The 25,372-nt window shown below is 40.0% G+C and overlaps 1 protein-coding gene across 1 annotated transcript in view; it reads left to right on the forward strand.

Moving 5' to 3' along the window:
* ppat (phosphoribosyl pyrophosphate amidotransferase) overlaps positions 1–25,372 on the forward strand; it is a 61,610-nt gene that overhangs the window by 23,986 nt on the left and 12,252 nt on the right. The window contains exons 6-8 of the mRNA XM_043690405.1: positions 6,721–6,799; positions 17,827–17,978; positions 20,886–21,013. Of these exons, the coding sequence (XP_043546340.1) occupies positions 6,721–6,799; positions 17,827–17,978; positions 20,886–21,013 (359 nt within the window). The remainder of the gene's footprint in view (positions 1–6,720; positions 6,800–17,826; positions 17,979–20,885; positions 21,014–25,372) is intronic.

Genomic DNA, 25,372 nt, shown 5'->3' on the forward strand with positions numbered 1-25,372 from the left:
CTCATTAAAAATCCAGGTTTGTCAATATGCAATGGAAGTGCATTAAATGTGAGCTCTGCAGGTATGGATGGTATGAATTTTTGCATGTGTGAATGAATGTCAGTGATTTTGTAAAGAAACCTTTGTCTTGTTAATTCAAACTGTGGTCTTAAGCCAAGTTTAATAGTGTGGTAGTTAGGATATCAATATTTTGCTTGTATGTTATGGCTTTCATGTTTGATGGAGAGTTAATAATTATTGGGGTGTTGATCAATTCTCTTCAAATTGTGCTTCTGTAGGAGTCCACATACGCCAAATATCAATACAAACATTAGAAGGTAGTTTTAGGACATGATTGTCACCTAACAAATTACTGGGTTAGAATGAAAAAGTAGCCCCTAAAACCACAAAGTGCACTGGAGTTACTGTTTCAGGTCACAATCTTTCATCACATCTCAGAAATTTAGAGATGTAACAGGCTTTGAGCAATGGTTGGAATAAAGGAACGTCTCTGATAACGTGGAAGGCAAGAAACTGAATGACTGACTGAAAGTTAGTCTTATAAGACCAAAGTAAAGAGGGGACGTTGGTGAGGAAGATTTAAGGAGAATTCTAAGATATTCTAAGTATATCAAAGCAAAGAGAATAACCAAAGAAAGAATAGGGCCCATTAGGGACCAAGGAGGCAATCTGTGCATGGAGCCAGAGGTTGTTGGTAGAGTGTTAAATGAATACTTCATTTTGGAGAAAGAGGATGTAGATACAGAATTTGGGGAGTGGGGACTGTGTGATATTTGAGCAGTTTGACATAAGGAGTGAGGAGGTATTTGTTGGGCTTAAAAATTGAGAAATCTTCAGGTCCAGAGAGTTGTATCTCAGGTTGCTTTGAGAGATGAGAAGAAACTACCCAAATTTTTAAATTTCTGTCCAGCCACATGGATGAAGAACATTGGACTGAAGAACAATCATTGTTCCACTTTTCAAGAAGGTGTGAGAGAGAAACCAAGAAATTACAAACTCGTGTGTCTCATATCTGTGGTAAGGAAGCTATTGGAGAAAATTCTGAAGGAAAGAATTGATCTTCACTTGAAGTGGCAAAATTTGATCAGAGATAGGACTATCTCTAACCATTTCAGAGGTCAGGTCTAACAAATTTGACTGAATTTTTCAAGGAGGTGACCAGGTGTGTAAGAACAAAGAACATTACAGCACAGGAACAGGCCCTTCAGCCCTCCAAGCCTGTGCTGACCCATATCCTCTATCTAAATCTGCCACCTGTTTTTAAGGATCTGTATCCCTTTGCTCCCTGCCCATTCATGTGACTGTCTACATCTTAAATGACACTATCGTTCCTGACCCTACCATCTCTGCTGGCAATGCATTCCAGGTACCCACCACCCTCTGCATGAAGAACCTTTCCATGTATGTCTCCCTTAAATTTTTCCCCTCTCACTTTGAACTCGTGACCCCAGCAAATAAGTTCTCCACTCTTTGAGGTGGGGGGTTGGGGGGGGACGGGGCGGGTTTCTTGCTAAATGCCCTGTCTACACCTCTCATGATTTTGTAGGTCTCAATCAGGTACCCCCTCAACCTACTTTCCAATGAAAATAATCTTAATCTACTCAATCTCTCCTCAGAGCTAGCACCCTCCATACCAGGCAACATCCTGGTGAACCTTCTCTGCACCCTCTCCAAAGCATTCACATCCTTTGGTAATGTGACGACCAGAACAGTACACAGTATTCCAAATGTGGCCAAACTAAAGTCTCATACAATTGTAACATGTCCTGACAACTATTGTACTCAATACCCTGTCCGATGAAGGAAAGCATGCCGCATGCCTTCTTGACCACTCTACTGACCTGCGTTGTGACTTTCAGGGAACAATGAACCTGATACCTGGATCTCTCTGTACATAAGTTTTCCTCAGGACTTTTCCATTAACTGTATGATTCACTCTGGAATTGCATCTTCCCAAATGCATCACCTCGCATTTGTCCAGACTGCTCTCCATCTTCCATTTCTCTGCCCAACTCTCCAATCTATCTATATTCTGTATTCTCTGACAATCCCCTTCAATATCTGCTACCTCACCAATCTTAGTGTCATCTGAAAACTTGCGAATGAGACAACCTACACCTTCCTCAATCATTTATGTATATCACAAATAACAGTGGTCTCAGCACAGATCCCTGTGGGACACCACTGGTCACAGGTCTTCATTTTGAGAAGTTCCCTTCCACCACTACTCTGTCTCCTGTTGCCTAACCAATTCTTTATCCATCTATCTAGAACACCATGGACCCCATGTGATTCCATCACCCTACCATGAGGTACCTTATCAAACGCCTTACTAAAATCCATGTATAATTCATCTACATCCCTCATCAATCAACTTTGTCACCTCTTCAAAGATTTCTATTAGGTTTGTAAGACATGACCTTTCCTGCACAAAACTATGCTGCCTATCACTGTTAAGCTCACTTTCTCCCAAATGGGTATATATCCTATCCCTTAGTATCGTCTCTAGTAACTTCTTACCATTGACGTCAGGCTCATAGGTCTGTAATTACTGATTATCCGTGGTCCCTCCTTAAACAAGGGGGCAATGTTAGCAATACTCCAGTCCACTGGGACTTGTTTTCAAGGATCCTGCAAAGATATCTGTTAAAGCCCCAGTTATTTCCTCTCACTTCCCTCAGTAACCTGGGATAGATCCTTTCCAGATCTGAGGACTCGTCCACCTTTAATGCCTTTTAGAATACACAACAACACGGTGACTCAGTGGTTAGTACTGTTGCCTCACAGCGCAGGGACCCGGGTTCAATTCCAGCCTCAGGTGACTGCAAACTCCACACAGACCTTCTCCCCATGTCTGCATGGGTCTTCTCTCGGTGCTCCGGTTTCCTCCCACAGTCCAAAGATGAGCACGTCAGGTGAATTGGCCATGCTAAATTGCCAATAGTGTTAGAGAAATGGGCCTGAGTGGATTACTCTTTGGAGGGTCAGTGTGGGCTTATTGGGCAGAAGAGCCTACTTCCACACTATAGGGAATCTAATCTAATCTTAAAAACTTCCTCCCTCCTTATGCCAACTTGACCCGAGTAATCAAAACTCGATCATTAACCTCAACATGTAGATGGGGATAGTGCAGTTGATGTAGCTTATTTGGATTTCAGCAAAGCCTTTGACAAGGTACCACAGGGGTCACTGATAAAGAATGTAAAAGCATATGGGATCCAGGATAGCTTGGCAGATTGTATGCAAAATTGGCTCAGTGGTAGGAGGTGGAGAATGTTGGTAAAGGCTGCTTGTGTGACTAGATGGTAGTGTTCACTGTATACCACAGGGTTAGGTATTGGGCTCTTTTTTTTTTGTTTGTAATATATACAATATATAATCATACAAAAGAAAATGAAAGGAGCTCATAAGTTTATGGATAACGCAAGGTTGAAAGGCTGCTTGTGTGACTAGATGGTAGTGTTCACTGTATACCACAGGGATAGGTATTGGGCTCTTTTTTTTTGTTTGTAATATATACAATATATAATCATACAAAAGAAAATGAAGGGAGCTCATAAGTTTATGGATAACGCAAGGTTGACTGGGTAGTTGATAGTGAGGAAGAAGGTCGTGGGTTACAGGAGGACATGAATGAATTGGTCAGATGGACAGATAGGTGGCAAATGGAACTTGACCCTGATAAGTGTGAGGTGATGCACTTTGGAAGAAGTAACAAGACAAAGGAATCTTCAGTGAATGGCAGGACACTAGGAAGCTTGGAGTAGAGAAAGCTGAGGGCGGGGGGGGAGCGGTCTGATTGTGGTATATAAGATTTATGAGGGCACAACAGATTGGACAGGAAGCAGCTGGTCCCCTTACTTGATGGATCAATAAGAGGGCATAATTTTAAGTTGAAAGGCAAGAGGTTTAGAGAGGATTTGAGGAAGTATCCTCTTCACTCAGACAGTGGTGGGAATGTGGAACACAGCCTAGGATGGTAGTTGAAATGGGAAATCTCAGAACCTTTTATAACATTTTTGAATGAGCATTTGAAATGTCATTACATTAAAGGCTACAGGTCAAGTTCTGGAAAGTGATCGACTACTGTAGATTTATAGAAAGTTTTTGTCAATGCAGGCTCGATTGACAGAGGCCTCTTCTCTACTGTGTGATTGTATTAAATGGTGATGAGGTAATAAAGTAAATAAAGAGACAAAAAATGTACCTAGGGAAGCAAAAAAAAGCACAACCAAAATGTGCAAGGAAAATAAACAAAATGGGAAGATAAGGTTTACGTTCTGAAATTGTTGAACTCACCTTTTGAGTCCTCAAGTGACTAACTGAAGTATAAGGTGGTGTTCCTTGAGCTTGTGTTTGAACCTAAGTGAAACAATGCAATAGGCCAAAAACTGATGTCAGAGCAAGGTGGAGAATGAAAACGGCAGACCTCTGGAAGATTGCTGTCAACCTTGCGTACTGAATGGAGATGTTTCACAGTCAGTCACCCATTCTGCACTTGGTCTAGAGGGTCCAGTACTTATGCCCGAAACAGCGATTCTCATGCTCCTTGAATGCTGCCTGAGCTGCTGTGCTTTCCCAACGCCACGTTTTTTTTGACTCCAAATTGTGAAGCAAGTACTACATATAGGACTGAAAATATATATAAATTGCTACTTCACCAGAAGGGGTTTGAGGCCTTGAACAGTGAGGAGAGGGGAGGTATTACATTGTGTGCAACGATGCTATGGGAGGAGAACATGGATGGGGTGATTTTGGGGAGGGTATACTTAAAAAGAGTAGGAAGGGGAAGATCTGTTTGGTGGTATCATGCTGGAGGGGGCATAAATGATCTATTTTATACAGATAGAGTTGTACAGCATGGAAACAGACTCTTTGGTCCAACTCATCGATGCCGACCAAATATTCTAAATTAATCTAGTCCCATTTACCAGCGTTTAGCCCATATCCCTCAATCCTTCCTCTTCATGTACCCATCCAAACGCCTTTTAAATGTTGTAATTGTATACACCTCCACCACTTCCTCTGGCAGTTCATTCCATACACACACCAACCTCTGCAAGAAAAGTTGCCCCTTGCGCCCCTTGTGTCCCTTTTAAATCTTCCCCATAAACCTATGCCCTCTAGTTTTGTACCCCCCTACTCTGGGGGAAAGACCTTGACTCTTCACCCAATCCAGGCTCCTCGTGATTTTATAAACATTTGTAAGGTCACCCCTCAGCCTCTGACAGTTCAGGGAAAATAGCCCCAGCCTAATCCTCTAACCCTGGCAACATCCTTGTAAAGCTTTTCTGAACCCTTTCTGGTACTAGATAAGGACAAAGGGGAGTCCTATCATCACTTTGTGAGGGGGGGGGGGGGGGGTGCGGTGGTGTCAGAGAAGTGACAGAAATGTGTATACTATTGAGGGCAACTATGATGGTTGCTTGGAATCGATTAAACCTATGGAGGGTGGGAAATGGGAGGCCAGAGAGGAAAATATTTAAGGAGTAATCATGCTTGTCAGTAGTGAAGATAAATTACATTATATGTTCTAGCAGTAGAAGGTTATGTCTGAGTACGTGATCTGGGAATATATAGAAGCAGTGGCAGAGTTTGTGATCAATGTAAGAGATGGTTACATCACTCTCTTGTTGGTGTTGAGCAGGAGGAAGCTTTGTTTCATTTAGGATTTGATATCAGACAAGTGGTCTGGCAGGAGGGATAGATTTGAGAGAAATTATGGATGGCTGGAGCTGTATATCAAGTGTATACAACTTTTTCTGTATCAAGAGAAAAGCTACAACCAAGACCTGCTTTAAATTCAGAAATGATGGTGATGAGATGAGGAACAGAGCTGTGTTTGCACATAGTTTAAAAGAAATAGAAATGTGCAAGGATATTTTCATAGAATGGGATAACAAATGAATAGCATTAGTGGAACAGAGGAGGGGTTCAGTTAACAAACTTTTATATGACTAAGTTGGGATAAATGCATTTTCATTCTCCGTACTGGTCACAACATAAAATAATATACGTCAGTTCTGATGTGGCCAATTCTTTGCTTTCTGTATGTTAGATTTAAGTAACACAGTTATCAATTTCTGTTAAAACAAAACCCACTCAATGAGGATGCAGAATTAGTTAACATAATTTGCATTATGAAAATATAAACATAACCATAAATATATATATAGTGGTGTAGTGGTAATGGACATGGGTTTGAATGCCACCCTGATACATTGTGAAATTTGAATTTAAAAAGACTGGGACAAGAAGTTAGCGTAATGGCAACCAATCTGGTTCCCTGATGCCTTTTAGGGAAATCTGCCATCCTTGTCTCATTTGGCCTACTGTAACTTTGGACCAGCAGCAACATGGTTGGCTCTTAGCTGCCTTCCGGGAGCTATTAGGGATGAGCAGTAAATTCTGGCTGAGCCAGCAATGCCCACACCCCATGAATAAAGAAGGGGTAGTTGCAGAGGATAGATAAGTTCAGTTTTCCTTTGATATTAATTTTGAAAAGCAAAAAGAGAATGTTGGCACATGTGTTTTTGTAATTATAAAGGGAGAGAATTCAGAATTATTTTTAACAAATTATTTAATAGTCTTATCGCATTACATTCATTTCTGATTAGAAAGTTTGACAGTGGAATTTAGGATTATTGCATGCTTTATACATAAGTATAATTGCATGCTTTATACATTTTTATTTAGATGTTTTTGCACTTTTGAATACAGGAGAGGCATACAATGAAACAGAAACTGAAGGATGGGTGGTTTCTTCTGAATCGTGCAGTTTCCAGTCAATTGGAGCCAGGTGAGGTTAATGGTTACCTTTTTGAATGGTGTTAAAAATCACACAACACCAGGTTATAGTCCAATTGGTTTATTTGGAAGCACTAACTTTCAGAGCACTGCTCCTTATCAGGTAGTTCATGGTGAACTCGTGCTTCCAAATAAATCTGATGTTCTATGACCTGGTGGTGTCCAACCCAGTCCAGCACCAACTCTTCCACATTACGAATGGTGGCAGTGTCCCCTTCAAACTGCATTTTTAAGTTATCTCCAGCACCATCTCCCTCAGCTTTTGATGATTTGCATTGCCCTTGCCGAGTTGACATGTAAATAAATCATTTAGGAAAACACTAGTGATTTACTGGTAATAGTTAATAGAACAGAAGAACACAGAAACAATTTGTCTCTGCTGCCCATGATGCAATGTTAAATTTAATCCTGTTTTAGCTGCAAATGGTCTGTATCCATCTATTCTCTGCCTGTTCATTTTTCTGTCTAAATGCTGCTGAACTTTGCTAACATATCTACTTCTATCAAAACAATCCTCCCTTGGTAGTGCATTCCAGGCACCTACCACTGTCTCTGTTTCAATAAAAAACTTGGCTCGCACATCTCCCTTAAATGTTTTCCCTCTCATCTTAAATCCTTGAGCAAAGCATTGAGTATAGGAGTTAGGATGTCATGTTATGGCTGTACAGGAAATTGGTGAGCCCTGTTTTGGAGTACTGCATACAATTCTGGTCACCCTTCGCAAGGAAGAATCTTATTAAATTGGAAAAGGTACAGAAATGATTTACAAGGACCTGGAGACTGGAGGTTTGGTTTATAAAAAGAGGCCGGATAGGCTGAGATTTGTTTCCCAGGAGCATAGGAGGTGAAGGGGTGACCTTGTGGAGATTTGAGGGGTATTAATAAGGTGAAGAGCAAAGGGCATTGGTCTAAGATGAGAGGGGAAGATTTAAAAGGGACCAGAAAGGTAACTTGTTCCACACAGAGTAGTACGTATGTGGAATGAACTGCCAAAGGAAATGGTAGGTGCAGATGCAATTACAACATTTAAATGGCATTTGGACAGGTGTACGGACAAAGGTTTAGAGGGAACAAATTACTGCTGATGCTGGAATTTGTACTGAAAACAACAAATGCTCGAGATCACATCAAGTCAGACAGCATCCATGGAGAGACAGCAAGCTGACATTTTGAATCTAGATCATAAGAGCTGAAGTAAAATGTGGAGGGGGCAGCAGTTATGCTATTGTTTGGGTGGTGGTAGAAGTGGTGGATGTAGGGTGCTGGTGAGAAAAGGTATTAGTAGTTTTACCCAAGTGATTGGAATTTGAGAATGGCATATAAATGGTATGTCACACGTCAGACTTGAAAAGACAGGTGGGTTGGGGGCGGGAGGAGAGGAGGGGAGACACGATAACAACCTAAAAGAAAGGAAAGAAATGGTTCACAATTTAAAGGATACTTGTGTCATCTGTCAACTTACTAATCAAATCATCGACATTTTTATCGAAGTCATTTCTGTATATATTACAAATAACAGAAGTCCATGCACTGATCCTTGCAAGAACAAGACCTCCAATCAGTAAAATACTCCTCCACAGAAATAGATGATGGGGAAATAAAAATGTAGAGTTGTAAGAGTACTTACTTAGAACAGTATAGTACAAGAATGGCCCTTCGGTTGAAAATTTGTATCGACTGTGATGCTGTCTTAAGCTCATCATATTTGCCTGCATGTGATCCAATCCCTCTGGATATAAGTGAAAATGGTGCTAGTGTGTAAACATATACTGATAAAAAATATTTTCTCAAAGTTTGAAATGTTAGATTTGCTGATAGAGTACATAAATATCACCATGCATGATAATCTTAACACATTTCAGTATAAATTGAATACAACTCCTTTTATTTGTCCTACTCTGCACCCCAATTGAAGTAATTAATTTAATAAATGAGGGAACTAGAAAAGACAAACTACGGATTTTGCATTTCCAAAGTATATCTCTCAACTTCATGATGTCCACGCATGCTTTTCAAAATAAATAACTGTGCGGTAATTGTTATTCTGCAGGAATCAAATTGCAAACAGCAATGTTGAATGATTCTATGGAATGCACTATGGAATTCACAGAAGGCTGTGGAGGCCAGGTCATTGAGTTTATTTAAGACTGAGAGGTTCTTGAGTATCATGGGTTATGGTGAAAAACAGAAGAATGGGGTAGAGAACTTATCATCCATGATTGAATAGCAGAGCAGACTTGATGGGCTAAATGGCCTGATTTCTGCTCATATGTCTTATGGTCCGATTATCTTTTGGTCTATAACCCAAGATAGCTTGAAGGATGCATATTAGGTAGAACGTTCAGTCATCTTTGAATATTATCATGAAATGGTTTATGTTCACCTCAGCAAGTTGTTGAGCTCTTAGTTTAATACCTCATCCTTAAGTAGTACTTGTAACAACATGGCATTCATTCAGTATTATATTGGCCTAGATAATGGTTATAGCACAGAAGGAGGCTGTTTGTCTCCAGGTGTGTGTTGGTTATCTTTGACTGTGACTCACCCACTGGCCTGCCCTTCTCTTCCTCACACCCCCATTCCAAGATACTAATACTCTTTTTGGTCTTCAGCTATTTTGTAAACAATGAGGAGTGATTGTGCGATGTCAATATTCAACAATGACTGGAATCTGAGCTGCAGACATTGCACCACATCAGGGAAGGACACATTACTCCAAAGGGTGGTCACACCCCTCAGATTAAGGAGTTCAAAATTAATCTTTGATCAGAAACAGGAAGGTGTGATTACAGGTAAGGCAGATGTGATGACACAGAGTGTCAAAATTGAGGTGCCTTAGCTCCTGCAATTATCCAGTAGTTACCAGGTTCTTGCAAGCTGTGTGGATGAGAGTGGGGACTGCAGGAGGATGAGTAAACTGAACATGGCACCTTGGTACAAGGTGCCATTCAAGTGGGGGAAGGAAGAAAATAGGATCATAGCTGTGATGGGGATTGTAAAATTAGGGGGATGGATTCTGTTTGCTGCAGCCATGAGCAGGAATCCTGAAGGGGTGTTGTCATTGGAGCTAGAAAAGAATTTAGAGAGGAAGGGGTGAGATTGAGTGATTGTCATCAACATTAGTACCAATGACATTGGTCGGACTAGAAAGGAGGTTTTACTGAAAGACTTTAAACAGTCAAGAGCTAAGTTAGAAAGCAGAACTTCCAATGATCTATGGATTTTAAAAAATTCACTTGTGTGACATTAGTACTGCTGGCTGGCCAGCATTTATTGTCCCTCCTTTGTTGTCCTTGAGAAGGTGGTGGTGAGCTGCTGCCTTGAAACTTTGCAGTACACGTGCTGTAGATTGCCTCACAATAGCATTAGGGAGGAAATCGCAGGATTTTGGCCCAGTAAAAGTGAAGCATCAGCGATTATATTTCCAAATCAGGATGGCAAGTGACTTAGAGGGAAACTTGCAGGTGTTGGTATTCCTATGTATCTAAAAGGACAAGGGCAGTAGGTATAAGTTGTCATTTGGTTTGGAAGGTACTGTCTAAGGATCAGTGACAGCAGTGCATTTTGCTGATGGGACACACTGCTGCTACTGAGTGTCGGTGGTGAAGGGAGTGGATGTGGTTCCAATCATGTGGGCTATTTTGTCTTGGATGGTGTAAAGTTTCTTCAGTGTTGTTGGAGGTGCACTCCTGACTTGTGCCTAGTAGATGATGAATAGGCTTTGAGGAGTCAGGCTGTGAGTTACTCACTACTGTATTCTGAGCCTCTGACCTGTTGAAGCCAGAGTGTTTATCAGATGAGTGCAATTGAGTTTCTGGTCAATGGTAATAGCTCTCTTTCTCTTTTTTTCACCCCCCCCCCCCCCCCCCCCCCCCCCCAAGAATGTTGATAGTGGGGTATTCAATGAAAGTAACATTATTGAATGTCAAGGGGCAGTAGTGGAATTGTCTCTTCTTGGAAATGGTCAGTATCTTGTATTTGTATGGTACGCATGTTACTTGCTAGTTGTCAGCCCAAGCCTGGATATTGTCCAGATCTTTCTGCATTTGAATGTGGACTCCTTCAGTATTTGGGGACTCCTGAATGGTGCTGAACGTTGTGCAATCATTAGCGACCATCCCCATTTCTCACCTTAATTTAGAGGGAAGGTCATTGATGAAGCAGGTGAACGTGGTTGGGCCTAGGACACTGCTCTCAGGAACTCCTGTAGAGATGTCCTGTAACTGAGATGACTGGCCTCCAACATCCACAATATCTTCCTGTGTATCAGTTATGACTCCAACCAGTGGAAAGTTTGCCCCGATACCCATTGATTCCAGTTTTGTGAAGGCTCCTTGATGCCACACTTGTTTGAATGTGGCTTTGACATCAAGGGCTATCACTCCCAGAAATCAACTCTTTTCTGTCTGTATTTGAACTAAGGCTGTAATTAGGTTTAAGGACTGAATGGCTTTGGGGGCGACACAAACTGGGCGTCACTGAGCAGGTTATTGCTGAGCAGGAGCAGCTTGGTAGCACTGTTAATGACACCTTCCATCATTTTACTGATGATTGATAGAGTGAATAGAGTGATGGCTCGGTTGTATTTGTCCTGTTCTGTGTTCAGGACACACCTAGGCAATTTTCCACATTGACCAGTAGATTACAGAGTTGTAACTGTGATGGCTAAGACAGTGGCAAGTTCTGGAGCACAGGTTTCGGAACTATTGTCGGAATGTTGTCAGGGTCCCAAAACCTTTGGACTATCCAATGCCTTAAACCATTTCTTGATATCATGTGGAGTGATTCAAATTAGCTGAAGATTGGCATCTGTATTGCTGGGGACCACTGGAGGATGTCGAGATGATTATACACTCAGCAATTTTCAGTCAGACGTGCTACGAATGCTTCAGCCTTATCATTTTGGGCTGTTCCATCATTGATTTGGGGATGTTTGTGGAGTTGCCTCCTCAAGTCAGTTGTTTAATTGCCCATCCATCACAACTGGATGTGGCAGGACTGCAGAGCTAGATATGATCTGTTATTTGTGGAATTGCTTAATTCTCTGTCACTTGCTGCTTATGCTGTTTGGCAAGTTTGGTAGCTTCACTCTGTTGACACCTCATTTTTAGGTATGCCCGGTGCTACTCCTGGCATGCCCTCCTGCAGTTTCCATTGAACTAGGGTTGATCCATTGGCTTGATGGTAATGGTTGAGTGGGGAGTATACTGGACCATAAGATTATAGATTATGCTGGAGTACAATTCTGCTGTTGATGGCCCACAGCACCTCATGAATGCCCAGCCTTGAGTTGCTAAATCTGTTTGAAGCCTGTTCCATTTAACACTGTGATAGTGCCACAAGGTAGAGTATTCTTAATATGAATGCAGAATTTTGTCTCTACAATAGCTGTGCAGTGGTCATTATTACTGATACAGATTACAATCTTGACCAGATTCATCTGCAGCCAAGTAAAGTATGTTTTCCGTCACCTGCCACAGGCCCAATCCATCAGCTGTGTCCTTTCAGGGCCCAAGCAGTAGTGCTGCTGCATCCCTACTCTTGTTGGTGGTCGTTCCACCCTCCGTGCTTTCTCCAAGTGTTGTTCAACATGGAGAAGTACTGATTCATCAATCAAGGGAGGGCGGCAGATGGTAATCAGCAGGAAGTTTCCTTGCCCATGTTTAACCTGAAGCCATGAGACTTCATGGGGACAAGTAAGTGTTAAGGATTCCCAGAGCAACTCTTTTCCAACTGTATAACACTGTGCCAATAGGACAGGACATAAACGGCAATGTAATGTCTGGGTTATTGTCAGTCAGGTATGATTCTGAGAGTATGACTGTGCTGTTGTTTGACTAGTCTGAGACAGCTCTCCCAATTTTGTCACTAGCCCCCAGACATTAGTAAGGAGGACATTGCAGGATCAACAGGGCTATTTCTGCTTTTGTCTTTTTGAATATCTAAGTCAATGCCAGATGATCCATTCAGTCTTATTTCTTTGCTGCCTTTTTTACTAAAGGAGCTGAGCCATAGACAAATTGTCATAGGGTAAATAAAGTCTGGTTAAATGCGTGACTGAGAGATTGGTGGGGGTGGAATGGGTTTCAGTTCATGGAGAACTGGCATCTGTACTAGGATAGAAGGGAGCTGTTTTTGGTGGGAGGGGCTTCACTTGAACTCTGCTGGGATCAATGTCCTGGCAAATCAAACAACTAACGCTGTAGAGACAGCTTCAAAGTAATTGCGGGTGGAGAGTTGTTTGGGAGCGGTGAAGATGGAAATGTTAGGATAGGGGAAATATAAGCTTAATAAGCAATAGGGTATGCCAGCATTACAGGACAGCTATTTAGAAAATTATTCCCAAAGTGAAATAGGAAAGTGCAGCATGGGTGAATGACCTAATTCTGCTGTTATATCACATGGTCTTTGGACTGACAAGAAGAAAAGACTGGTAGGGTAGCATTGTTCATGTAGAATGGACTAAGTACGATAGCAAGATTATCTTGAACCGGAAGATGTACAATCTGTATTGGTGGAGCTAGGAACCAAAAAGGAAAAGGTGGTAGTGGTTTATAGGTCCCCCAACTAGCTATCCAATGAGATAGAGAATATCCAGAGATATTGAGGACATGTAACAATTACAGTACATTAATTATGGGCAACTTTAAGACTTGTGTAGATTAGATAGTTATATTGGCAAAGAAAACCATGAGGAATAATTCCTTAAGTGCACATTGGATAGTTTCCTAGAATAGCATGTGGATTCAAGCAGGGATCAGGCTGTTTTGGATCTGGTGATGTATGATGAAAGAGGTTTAATAAATTATGTCAGAATGAAAGGTTCCATAGGGAACAGTGACCATAACATGGTAGAATTTAGTATTCAGTTTTAGAGGGAAGAACTTGGTTTGATAACAACTGTTCTAAGCTTACATAAGGGTATGAGGAATGAGGGGTGAGCTGCTTTGGGTGGACTGAGAAAGGAGTTTTATCAGCTAAGATGGTTTAGGAACAGTGGTAGATGTTTAAGAAAGTAGTTAATGGCTCACAGTATGGAAGAAGGATCCTATGAAGGGGATAAACCAAGTATGGTTAGCCAGGGACATTAAGGAAAGCATCACATTGAAAGAGAAAACATACACTGTAGCAAAGATTATTGGTAAGTCAGAGGATTTGGAATTTTTTTAAAAATCAGCAAAAGAAGTAATTAGGGAAAAAATAAACTATTGAGTGTAAATAGTCATATCAACATGGACAGAAAGAATTTTTTTTAAAAATGTAAAAAGGAAGAGATGGACCAAAGAGAATTATAGACCCCTTGGAGGCTGGGAAAAGAATAATGAGGAACCAGGAAATGTAGAAGAATTGAATAAGTACTTGCATTAGTTTCTACAGAAGAAGACACTATTAGTATTTCAACATTACTAAATAATCAAGGGGCACTATTAAATAATCAAGGGGCACAAAGAGGAGTGGAAATAAATAACTGTCACTAGAGAAAAACTTGGGAAGCAAATGGGGCTAAAGATCAATAAGTCTCCTGGACCTGATCGGATGGATTCTCTGATATTAAGGAAAGTAGCTGTAGAGATAGTGATGCACTGGTAGTAATTTTCCAGGGGTCCCAGAGAATTGGAAAACTACTAATGTAACACCCTTATTCAAAAGAAGAAGGAAACAAATAACAGGGGAGTATAGCAAAATATAAATTGTTGGAGAAACTAAGCATGTTTTGCAGCATCTGTAGGAAAAAAAGCAGAGTTAGAGTCACCAGAACTGTACAGTCACCAAAGTTAACATTAACTCTGCTTTCTTCCCTGATGCTGAGTTTCTTCAGCAATTTCTATTTTTGTTTCCGATCTCCGGCATCCACACTTCTTTGTTGTATAATAGATGACTACAGGTTAGTTAGCTTAATATGTTATCTGTACAATATTAATCTGTGTTAAAGGATGTAACAGAATATTTTGAAATACATAGTTGACAAGGATTCATGAAGAGGATATTATGCCTGACAAATTTAATGAGAATTCTTTTGAGTTAACGAGCAGGATAAAGGGGATGTAATATATTTGAATTTTCATAAAGTGTTTGATAAGATACCACACACACACACACACACACATACACACACACACACACACAACTATTTAATAAAATAAGAGCTCATGGTATTGGCAGCATGGATAAAGGATTGGCTAACCAATAAAAGGAGGGAGAAAGTGAGCACTGGAGATGTTGGAGATCAGAGTCGAAAAGTGTGATACTGGAAAAGAACAGCCGGTCAGGCAGCATCTGAGGAGCAGAAGAATTGATGTTTCGAGCATAAGCCCCCCTTCAGGAATGATGAAGGGTATGAAACGTTGATTTTCCTGCTTCTTGGATGCTGCCTGACCAGCTGTGCTTTTCCAGCACTACACTCTTCGACCCTAACTAATAAAACACAGTTAGGATAAGGAAGGCATTTTCAGGATGGTAACCTTTTACTAGTGGTAAGTCACAGGGACCATTGCTATGGTCACAATTATTTACAAAATGTATGTTACTGATTTGGATGAGGAAAGTGAATGTACTATAGCCAAGTTTGCAGATGACTCAAAATGAGTGGCAAGGCAGTAGTGAGGGTGATGAGAGTGGTACTGGAAATGCACAGCAGGTCAGAACGATGTTTCGGACAGGAGCCCTTCATCAGGAATCCCCTAATGAAGGGCTCCTGTCTGAAACGTTGATTTTCCTGCTCCTCTGATGCTGCCTGACCTGCTGTGCATTTCCAGTACCACTCTCTAATCTTGACTCTAATGTCCAGCATCTTCTGTCCTCACTTTTGCCCAGTACTGAGGATGATAGAGTCTCTAGAGGATTTAAACAGATGAAGTGGGTAGGCAAAAGCTTGGCAAATGAAATACATTGTCAATAATATGAGGTTACGTACTTAGGCAGGAAGAATAAAGAAACTGAATATTATTTAACTGGAGAAAGACTGCAGAGAGCTCCAGAACAGAGGGATTTGAGAATCCTTGTGCATGAATCACACAAGCTACCATCCAAATTCAGCAGGCAATAGGAAAGACAAATGGAACAAGGCACTAGTCAGATCACAGCTGGGATACTGTGAACCATTTTGGGCTCCTTATCTGAGGAACGATATACTGGCATTGGCAATCCAGAGAAGGTTCACCCAGGTATGGAAAGATTTTCTTTTGAGAAGAGTGGACAGCGTCGTGGTAGTAGTTAGCACTGCAGACTCACAGCACCAGGGGCCCAGTTTCAAATCCAGCCTTGGGCAACTATCTTTAAGACGTTTGCATGTTCTTCCCATCTCTACGTGGGTTTCTTCTGAGTGTTCCAGATTCCTCCCACAGTACAAAGATCTGCAGGTTAGGTGGATAAACCATGCTAAACATTGCCCCATTGTTATTCGGGGATGTGCAAGTTATGTGGGTTAACTATAGTAAAACTCCATACAGAATTATGGAGTGTGGGTGGGATACTGTTCAGAGGGTCAGTGCTAACCCAATGGGCTGAATACTTCTTTCTACACTTAAGTATTCTGTAATTGTGAGAGTTTCAGTAGGTTGGGCCTATACTCGTTGGAATGTAGAAGAATATGAGCAACTTGACAGATTGATGTGGAAAGGTTTTTTTTTCCCTTATGGGAAAGTTTAGGACCAGGTTTCATAAAGGAGTTACATATTTAAGGTAGAAATGAAGAGGAATTTCTTCAAGGGTAATGAATTTGTGTAATCAGTTACCAGAGGGCTGTCAAGGCTGGACACTTACGTATATTGAAAGCTGTGATACACATTTTCAAAATAGTAATGGAATCAAAGGGTCAAGAGGAAAAGACAATTAAGTGGAGTTGAGGATTATCAGATCAGCCATGATCTTAATGAATGGCGGAGCAGGCTGAATAGCATAACTTCTGTGTTTTATGGTCTTATGAACTAGTGGTCTAAGTTAGAATCAGGAAATTGCATGTCTCTTTGCTTAACTTAATTATAGTTAATTATGTTGGAAAAGATTATTGTAGATACTTTGTCTTACAACCCTCAGATGAAGTTGCATTGAAGTGGTTTCCTGGGGATTAAAAAAAAGCTACTCGGCCTCACTAATAATTTTTGACGTCTCCAGAATTTTTAATGACAGCAATTCTGACTGGGGAACCGATCAGTTGAGAACCACAAAGATCAATTCTCTTCTTTTTTTAACCAGGAAACTACATGAATGTAAAAAAAAAACGGTATGCAATTATTTGTCGACATCAACTTTATAAATGAAAAAAGATGATAAGTAGATTCATTTAGTGGGGAATGTGCCTGTGATGAGGAGATGTCATGTAGCAACTAGTATTAATGCTCTTGAGTCATAAGGTTTGGTTCAAGTCCCATTCCAGGGCTTGAGCACAAAAATCAAGCCTGGTACTCCAGTACATATTGAGAGAGCACTGCACTGTTGGATATTGTTTACAGATGTAAAATTGAGCCCCTGTCTCCAGCTTGGATAGATGTCAAAGATCTTATGACTCTGCTTCAAAGAAGAGCAAGGGGAGTTATCCCGGTTGTATTGGCCAATACTTATCCTTCAGTCAACATCAGAAAAGAGCAGATTGTCTGTTTATTATTTCATTGTTGTTCATGGGAGCATGTTGTATATAAATTGCTGCCTTTCCTACTTTTATATCAGTAACTGTGCTTCAAAATTACTTAAAGAAAGACTTGCATTTATATCATACTTTTCATGACTGGGTGAAACAAAGCACTGTAGCCAATTAAGTGTCATGCTCTGTACTTGAGTAGGAGTGGAATGAAACATATGTACACCATACAGGGTTGCATGCTCAAAGTTGCTGAGTAGAACAGTTGAACAGTAATTTTGAGACTGAATTTCAGAAAAAAATTACTGTTGTTATTTTCCGTTCCATCATCTGTTAGAAAGTGTTTAATTTCTTTCTTGGTGTAATTTTGAGTGGCTAGCTTGGAAAGTCAGCAATTCTTGTATAGAACTTCTTACAGTGTTCTCCCTCTTCCATTTTTGTAGATATTATCGTGAAATATTACCAGGAGAAATTGTACAGATCTCCAAGAATGGTGTCCAGACACTTGACGTTGTCCCAAGGGCTGGAGGAGATCCACCTGCTTTCTGTATCTTTGAATATGTTTATTTTGCTAGACCTGACTCTATATTTGAAGGTAATTCTAAATTTTTGGGGGAATGTCCATGCTATCATTTTTAATTTTCTGGATCCTGTTATAAATTATAAATTGTTCTTCCCTACTAAATCCTCAGCTGAAAGCCTAACATAATTGTAAAACAAATGGTTTTTAAACTTTTTGTGAGGTAGAATTTACTTTAATTTTAAAGGCTATCCAATGAAAGATCCAAAAATAAATTAAGGCAATACTGATTTTGTTGGGCCATGTAGCTATAGAGTTTGGCTGTCAAAATGTAGCTTTGAATAAAATCTCTGACTCTTGCATAGAAACAAAGTAGGAACAGGAATAGGCCATTCAACTCCTCGAGCTGCCTTGTTGTTCAATCTAATTGTTGCTAATCATCCAACACAGTACCCTGTCCCTGCTTTCTCCTCATACCATTCAATCCCTTTAGCCCTAAGAACTATATCTAACTCATTCTTGAAAAACATGTAGTGGCATTTTGTGGCAGAGAATTCCACTGGATGAAGAAATCTTTTTTCTTCTTGGTTCTAAGTAGCATACCAGTTCTCCTTACTTTTTGACCTCTCGTTCTGCATTCCCCATTCATCGGGAACATCCTTCCTGTGTTTACTTTATTCAGTACTCTTAGAATTTTATAGGTTTCTGTGATATCCCTCTTCATTCTTCTTAGCTACAGTGAGTATAGCCCTAACTGATCAGTCTTTCTTCACATGTCAGTCCTGCTATCCCAGGAAACAGTCTGGTAAACTTTCATTGCCCTTCCTTCATAGGCAGAACAACCTCCCCCAGATAAAAGGACTAAAATTGCATACATGTGCTCTCTCAAACTCAACAAGACATCCCTACTCCTGTACCTGCATCCACTCACTGTGAAGGCCTATACAGCACTTACCTTCTCCACTGCTTGCTGCACCTGCATGCTTACTTCTAACAATTAGTGTACAAGAACACCAATGACTTGTTGCACTTTTCCCTTTTCCATCAATCACTATTGAGGTAATTATCTGCCTTCCAGGTTTTACTTTCAGAGTGGATAATCTCATATTTATCCACATTACATTTAATTTGCCGTTCATTTTCCATTCATTCATCTTGTCCAAAACACACTTAAGTATCTCTGATTCCTCCTGAAAGTTGACCCTCACACACAAACTTATGTTGTCTGCAAAATTGGAGATGTTACATTCAGTCCCTTCATCTAAATCATTGATATATCATATAAATAGCTGAAGTACAAGCAGGCTTGTGGCAACCCATTAGTCACTGGCTGGCATTCAGAAAATGACTTTTTTTTTATTCCTACACTGTTTTCTGTCTGTCACTTAGCTCCCTGTCCATATCAATACACTATTCCCAAAGTCCAAGTAATATTTTATCTCTGAGCTGGAAGCCTAGGTTCCAGTCCCAATGCTCCAGAAATGTATAATGACATCTTTGAACAGTTTGCTCAGAAAATATCAACCACATATACTGGCTCTGACTTAACAACTTTCCTAGTTACATCCTTGAAAAATTCCAGTAGATTTGTCAAGTGTGATTTCCCTTTTGTAAATACATGCTGACTCTGCCAAATCCTGACACTGTCTCCTTCACACATTTGATCCAGTCCTGCCCAGGAACAACCCGTCCTACATGTATTGGAACCATCTTGCTTAGAATCAGTACCATACCTCAAAGCTGAAACCTTCTCCTTGCACCATCTCTCCAGCCATGTTTTCATCTGATATATCCTGCTATTTCTCCCTGAACTAGTACGTTACACTGATAGCAATTCTGAGGTCACTACTTTTGAGGTCCTACTTTTTTTAACTTGCTTCCTAGCTCCTGATATTCTGCTTTTAGGACTTTTTTTTTAAAAAAAAAACCTGTGTCCTTGGTACAGATATATACCATGACACTGACTATTCATCCTCCCATTCTAGAATGTCCTGCAGCCACTGAGATTTCCTTGACCTTAATAGCTGGGAGATATGTACCATCCTAGAGCCTTGTTTGCAGCCACTGAAATGTCTCTACTCTTACATTTGAATCCCGTATTGCAATTGATGTTTCACACATTCCTCTTCCTCCGTGCAGCAGAGCCAACCATGACGCAATGAATCTGGCTGTTCCCTCACCTCCCCAACAGTATCTAAAGTGGATTATTTGCTTTGAAACAGAATGGCCATAGGATTTTTGCACTGTTTTTCTGCTTGATGGTCATTCGTTCCATCCTGCCTGTGGAATGACCATCTCTGTGCGATCCATGATACTATCAGCTTCACAGTATCCTCAATCACTGGTGATATTCCAAAACTAGGGTCCCATGATCTGCAGCTGGAGCCATTTCTTGTACACATTTGGTCCAGGGCACTGGAACTCCACTTCATTTAGAGAGCAAGAAAATAGCCCAGTCTTGAGCACTCCTTTCACGGCTTAAATTAAGCTCTTACATTTTGCTTAAAATCAAATAATACTAACTACTCTGGGGCCCTTTGGGTTTCTGCACTATCGCCCTTCCAAACTATAAACCCAAAATAAAGACCTTGCAAACTGCATAAACTATTTTTAAAAAAAGTCTAAATACTCATCAAATCTTACTCATCTAATCATTTGCTTCTTGTCACATCACTTTTGACACTGACCCCAGAGTGCTTTGCTATAATGCTGACTGTGGGCACGCTTTCCAGCATACTTCACTGTGCTGACTGGGGACGCTTTTTTCACCACTCGTCTTGTTATGGTACTTTGATTATACATGCAATCTTATTAAATTTCATTTCAAAATGAAATTGTCTCTGAGGAAAAAAAAAGTGCCTCTATAATTAAGCAATAAAAGACACGATTCCAGATTTGCATTTCATGTAATCGCACGAATCTCTACTTTTTAATGTAGCAGGACTATATTCACTTGTATATTATTTTCCTTCAATTTATAAGGACAGATGGTATATACAGTCAGACAGCGTTGTGGGCGGCAGCTTGCTATTGAAGCACCTGTTGATGCAGACTTGGTTAGTACGGTTCCTGAATCTGCTACTCCAGCAGCACTTGGTTATGCACAAGAGGTATGTAATAAACTCATAAAATGTAATAATGCAATGCAATAACGTAGTATCATAAGACAGTACAGAGTAGGAGGCTCTTTGGCATATTTTGCTTGTGCTGGCACTTTGGTAGAATTGCCCACTGCCTTGCTCACTTTCCATAGTCCTATAGTTTTTCTTCTTTTCAGCATTTGTGTTTTTTTTTGAAATTATTATTGAGTCTCCTTCCACCACTACCTTAGCCAACGTATTCAAGATCACAATAACCTAAGTTTTTTTTTTAACCAGAAAGTAGATTTTTAGTATGTTTTCTGGTTGTTGACTTTTGTGTAATTTAATACAGTTTTTCCTTATTTTACTGTGTTAAGCCATAATATTGAACACATCTGTCCTTTTAAACTTTTCGGGGGAAAAACAAAACTTCTCCAGTCTCTCAACAAGATTAAAGTTTCTCACTGTTGGTACCATTCCTCTAAATCCTTTCTGTCTGCCTATCTCAAGGCCTTGACAACCGATTAAAGTATGGTGTCTGGAATTAATGATATTCAATTAAGCTGAGGTTTAACTAGTATTTTAACTTATTAATATAAATTACTTGCTATTAATAAAATCAAGAATCCTATTCTTTTTGAAGTCTTCCCAACTTTTCTTTCCACCTTCAAACAATTAGTGTACACACAGCCCAGATTGCTGCACTCTTTTACAACTGTTTAGTTGAAGTTGGCTGTCTTCATCCTTCTTCAAAACTACCACTTAGATCCCTGAAGTCTGTTAATATCCTGATCATTGTTTACTATGTTTAGGTTTTCTGTCATTTGCAAATTTTGAAATTCCATCTTTATACCCAAATCTAGGTCATAAATATATATCAAAAAGAACAATGGGCCAGAATATAGTTTTTTAAAAAAAAAAGCATAAATTAGCAAGAAAAATAAAACAGATTGTCAGAGCTTCTACAGCTATGTAAAAAGGAAGAGAGTAGCAAAAGCAAGTGCTTTCCAGAGGAGAAATTATAATGGGGAATAAGGAATTGGTAAAACCATCAAATTTTTTTTGGTCTTCACAGTAGAAAAGACTTCTTTTAAAAAAAAAAAGATTGTGGTGAACTAAATAGCTAATAAAAGTGAGAACCTTTTTAAGTACTCTAATGGCTGTAGAGGAGAAGAAATAAAGAAACAAAAAGATGCACTGTTTGTTCTCTTCTAAAATCATCTCAATGAATTAATTAATTGGCAGGTTATTTTGTAACACTGTTTTAAGAAATGAAGAGAGAGATCATAGGCAACCTACAGGCTAGTTAGCTTAATATCAGTTCTTAGGATAATGTTGGAAGCTATTGTTAAGGAACTGGTAACAAACCATTTAGAAGCATCAGCATGCTTTTATGAAAGGGAAGTCATGTCTGACAAACTTATTAGCTTTTTGAGGATGTAACTGTCGGTAGATAAACAGTAAAATAGTAAATGTGTTGTTTGAATTTTCAAAAGACAATTAACAAGCTGTCACTTAAAAGGTTACTACATAAAATTAGGGCTTATTGGTTTGGTGTGATGGACCAAATTTTTCAGATAATAGGAGCGAGAACAGAAATTTGGAGGTGCACATCAGGATCCCACAGAATCTGTAACAGACCAACATACACTGAAATTGCCTGAGAATTTTAACTTTAAAATTCGTTGATTCCCTGTAGTCTAAGACCCTTTGTGAAAATCTCTGATTAGATACACAGGACTTATCCCTCTACCTACCATGTAACTATTACTCAGTTTAATACTTGGTCTAACTGCTGATTACTATCCCCAAACATTTACTCATTGACTCAACTATTCACTAGCTCAGAGTTATTCATTACAAAAACGTGAGACATTTATTAACTGTTTTGTGCTATTTTATAAACAGGGTGTATTTGTAATCTGAGGACTGCCTGTATTTTCAAGTTGGTATGTTATGACAAGTGGGTTCTCTGATATTTGCCAACTCTGTTAGTTATTTAGTTTAAGATACTTGGAGTAATCTAGCCCAGTTTATTCAAAGTTTGGGTTAAGATTTGTAGCTCGGGTGCTCGTTGTTGTGGTTCTGTTCGCCGAGCTGGAAATTTTTGTTGCGAACGTTTCGCCCCCTGTCTAGGTTACATCCTCACTGCTTGGGAGCCTCCTGTGAAGCGCTTCTGTGGTGTTTCCTCCGGCATTTATAGTGGCCTGTCCCTGCCGCTTCCGGTTGTCAGTTTCAGCTGTCCGCTGTAGTGGCCGGTATATTGGGTCCAGGTCGATGTGTTTGTTGATGGAGATTGTGGATGGCACTCTATAAATGCCGGAGGAAACACCACAGAAGCGCTTCACAGGAGGCTCCCAAGCACTGAGGATGTCACCTAGACAGGGGGCGAAACGTTTGCAAAAAAAATTGCCAGCTCGGCGAACAGAACCACAACAGCCCAGTTTATTGATAATGCAAAGTTGGATGGGTCTGTAAGATATGAGGAGGACAGAGACAGCAAATACAGCGCTACAGATCATTGAGTGGCCATGAAGTGGCAGATGGAATGTAATGTGGATAAATGAGACATTATTCATTTTGGTGGGAAGACCGAAAAGTATTTTTTTATATATAAAATGTGCAAAGTTTTAAAATGCTGATATTCAGAGATGTGGGTATCGTTGTCCAAAGAAAATTAGCAAGCAGGTTTAACAAGCAGGAAGGTATCTGGCATTTTTTTTATATATTGCAAAGGAGTTGTAGTACAGTAGAAAGGCTATCATGATAGAATTGTATATCTCTTTGCTGAGACTATATTTTCTATCAGGAGTACTGTATATAGTTCCTTGGAAGTTCAATACATGTTCACAAGAATGATTCCTTGGATAAGAAGTTTGACCTATAATGAGAGGCTGGACAATTTGGATTTATATTCCCTGATGATTTGAAGAACAAGTGTTGTTGCAAGATTCTAAGCAGACTTGACAGGATAGATGCAGAGAAATTGATTTTTCTGGCTAGAGTCTAGAAGAAGGGTGTTTAGTTTTCAGAATCAACCATTTAAGACTGAAACAAAGAGTTTCTCAATTTTTGCAATTCTCCACTTCAGAGAACAAAGGATGCTCCACTGAATTGTTACAGTTTCTATATTTGTAAGGGATAGAAAGTAGTGTTGCCAAATTTGTTGATACATAACTTACCTTCCTATGTTTATGAAGAGGCATAAGGAGGCTACAAATAGAGATAGATGAGTGGACATACAAATGGCAAATGATGTATAATATTGGAAAATGTGAAATTGTCAACTTTGGCAGAAGAAGAAAAAAAGTATCTAAATGGTGAGAGATTTCAGAGCATTGGAAAGCCTGCATCCAGAGTACTGTTTTCAGTTTTGAACACCTTATTGAAGGAAGGATGTAAATAGAACCAGCTCAGCAAAGCTTTACTGGACTAATTCTTGAAATGGGCAGGTTGTCTTTATGAGGAAAGATTGGACGTGCGCAGCTTGTATCCACTGGCATTAAGAAGATTTATAGAATCATAGAGTCAACTTACTTGAAACCTGAGGATTCTTAACCAGTTGGATATGGAGAGGATGTTTCCACAGATTCATAACCATCTGAGAGAAGAAATTCCTCCTCATCTGTCTTAAATGTGCAACCCCTTATTCTGAGAAGAATTAGGGTAGATGGGAATGTAGATCTGAAGTATATCAGGTCACCCATGATCTCATTGAATACCAAGTGGGTTCAACGGGCTGAATAGCTCACCACTTCTACTTGTTCCTATTTCTAGTAGCTTCTGGGGAACACTACATTGTTTCTGTTGAGTCTGAATAAAAGGCTCAACACCCCTCTTTCTGTCCTGTGGCCAATTTTGATATCCTGAGTGCAGCTGTCCCTTTTAAATGCCTAGACTTTAATTTTTTGAGCATATTCTTTGTGGTACTTTGTCAAATGTGTCTGGCAAGCTGAGATATACATTGTCAACCTCATTACTTATCAAGAGAGTTAAATCATTTGGATTTCTAAACTTCACCTGAGTAGCAATGCAGTGTTATGAATGTTGTATCAGTAATATATGTTAATGGTGCCTAACCTACGGCTCACAGACCACACATGATACACTACAGCATTATTTTACAGCCCAGCATTTGGGCAGCATGGTGGCTCAGTGGTTAGTACTGCTGCCTCACAATAGTTTCATTTCTAACCTTGGGTGACTGCATGTGCAGAGTTTGCACCTTCTGCGTGGGTTTCCGCTGGGTACTCTGGTTTGTCCATAGTGATTAGCGATGTGCAGGCTAGGTGGATTAGCCATGATAAAGCAGGGTTATGGAGATACGGTAGGTGGCTGGGTCTGGGTGAGGTGCTCTTTGAAGGACCAGTACGGACGCAATGGGCCAAA

The sequence above is a fragment of the Chiloscyllium plagiosum genome, chromosome 1, assembly GCF_004010195.1.
Source record: "Chiloscyllium plagiosum isolate BGI_BamShark_2017 chromosome 1, ASM401019v2, whole genome shotgun sequence".
NCBI classification, from domain to species: domain Eukaryota; kingdom Metazoa; phylum Chordata; class Chondrichthyes; order Orectolobiformes; family Hemiscylliidae; genus Chiloscyllium; species Chiloscyllium plagiosum.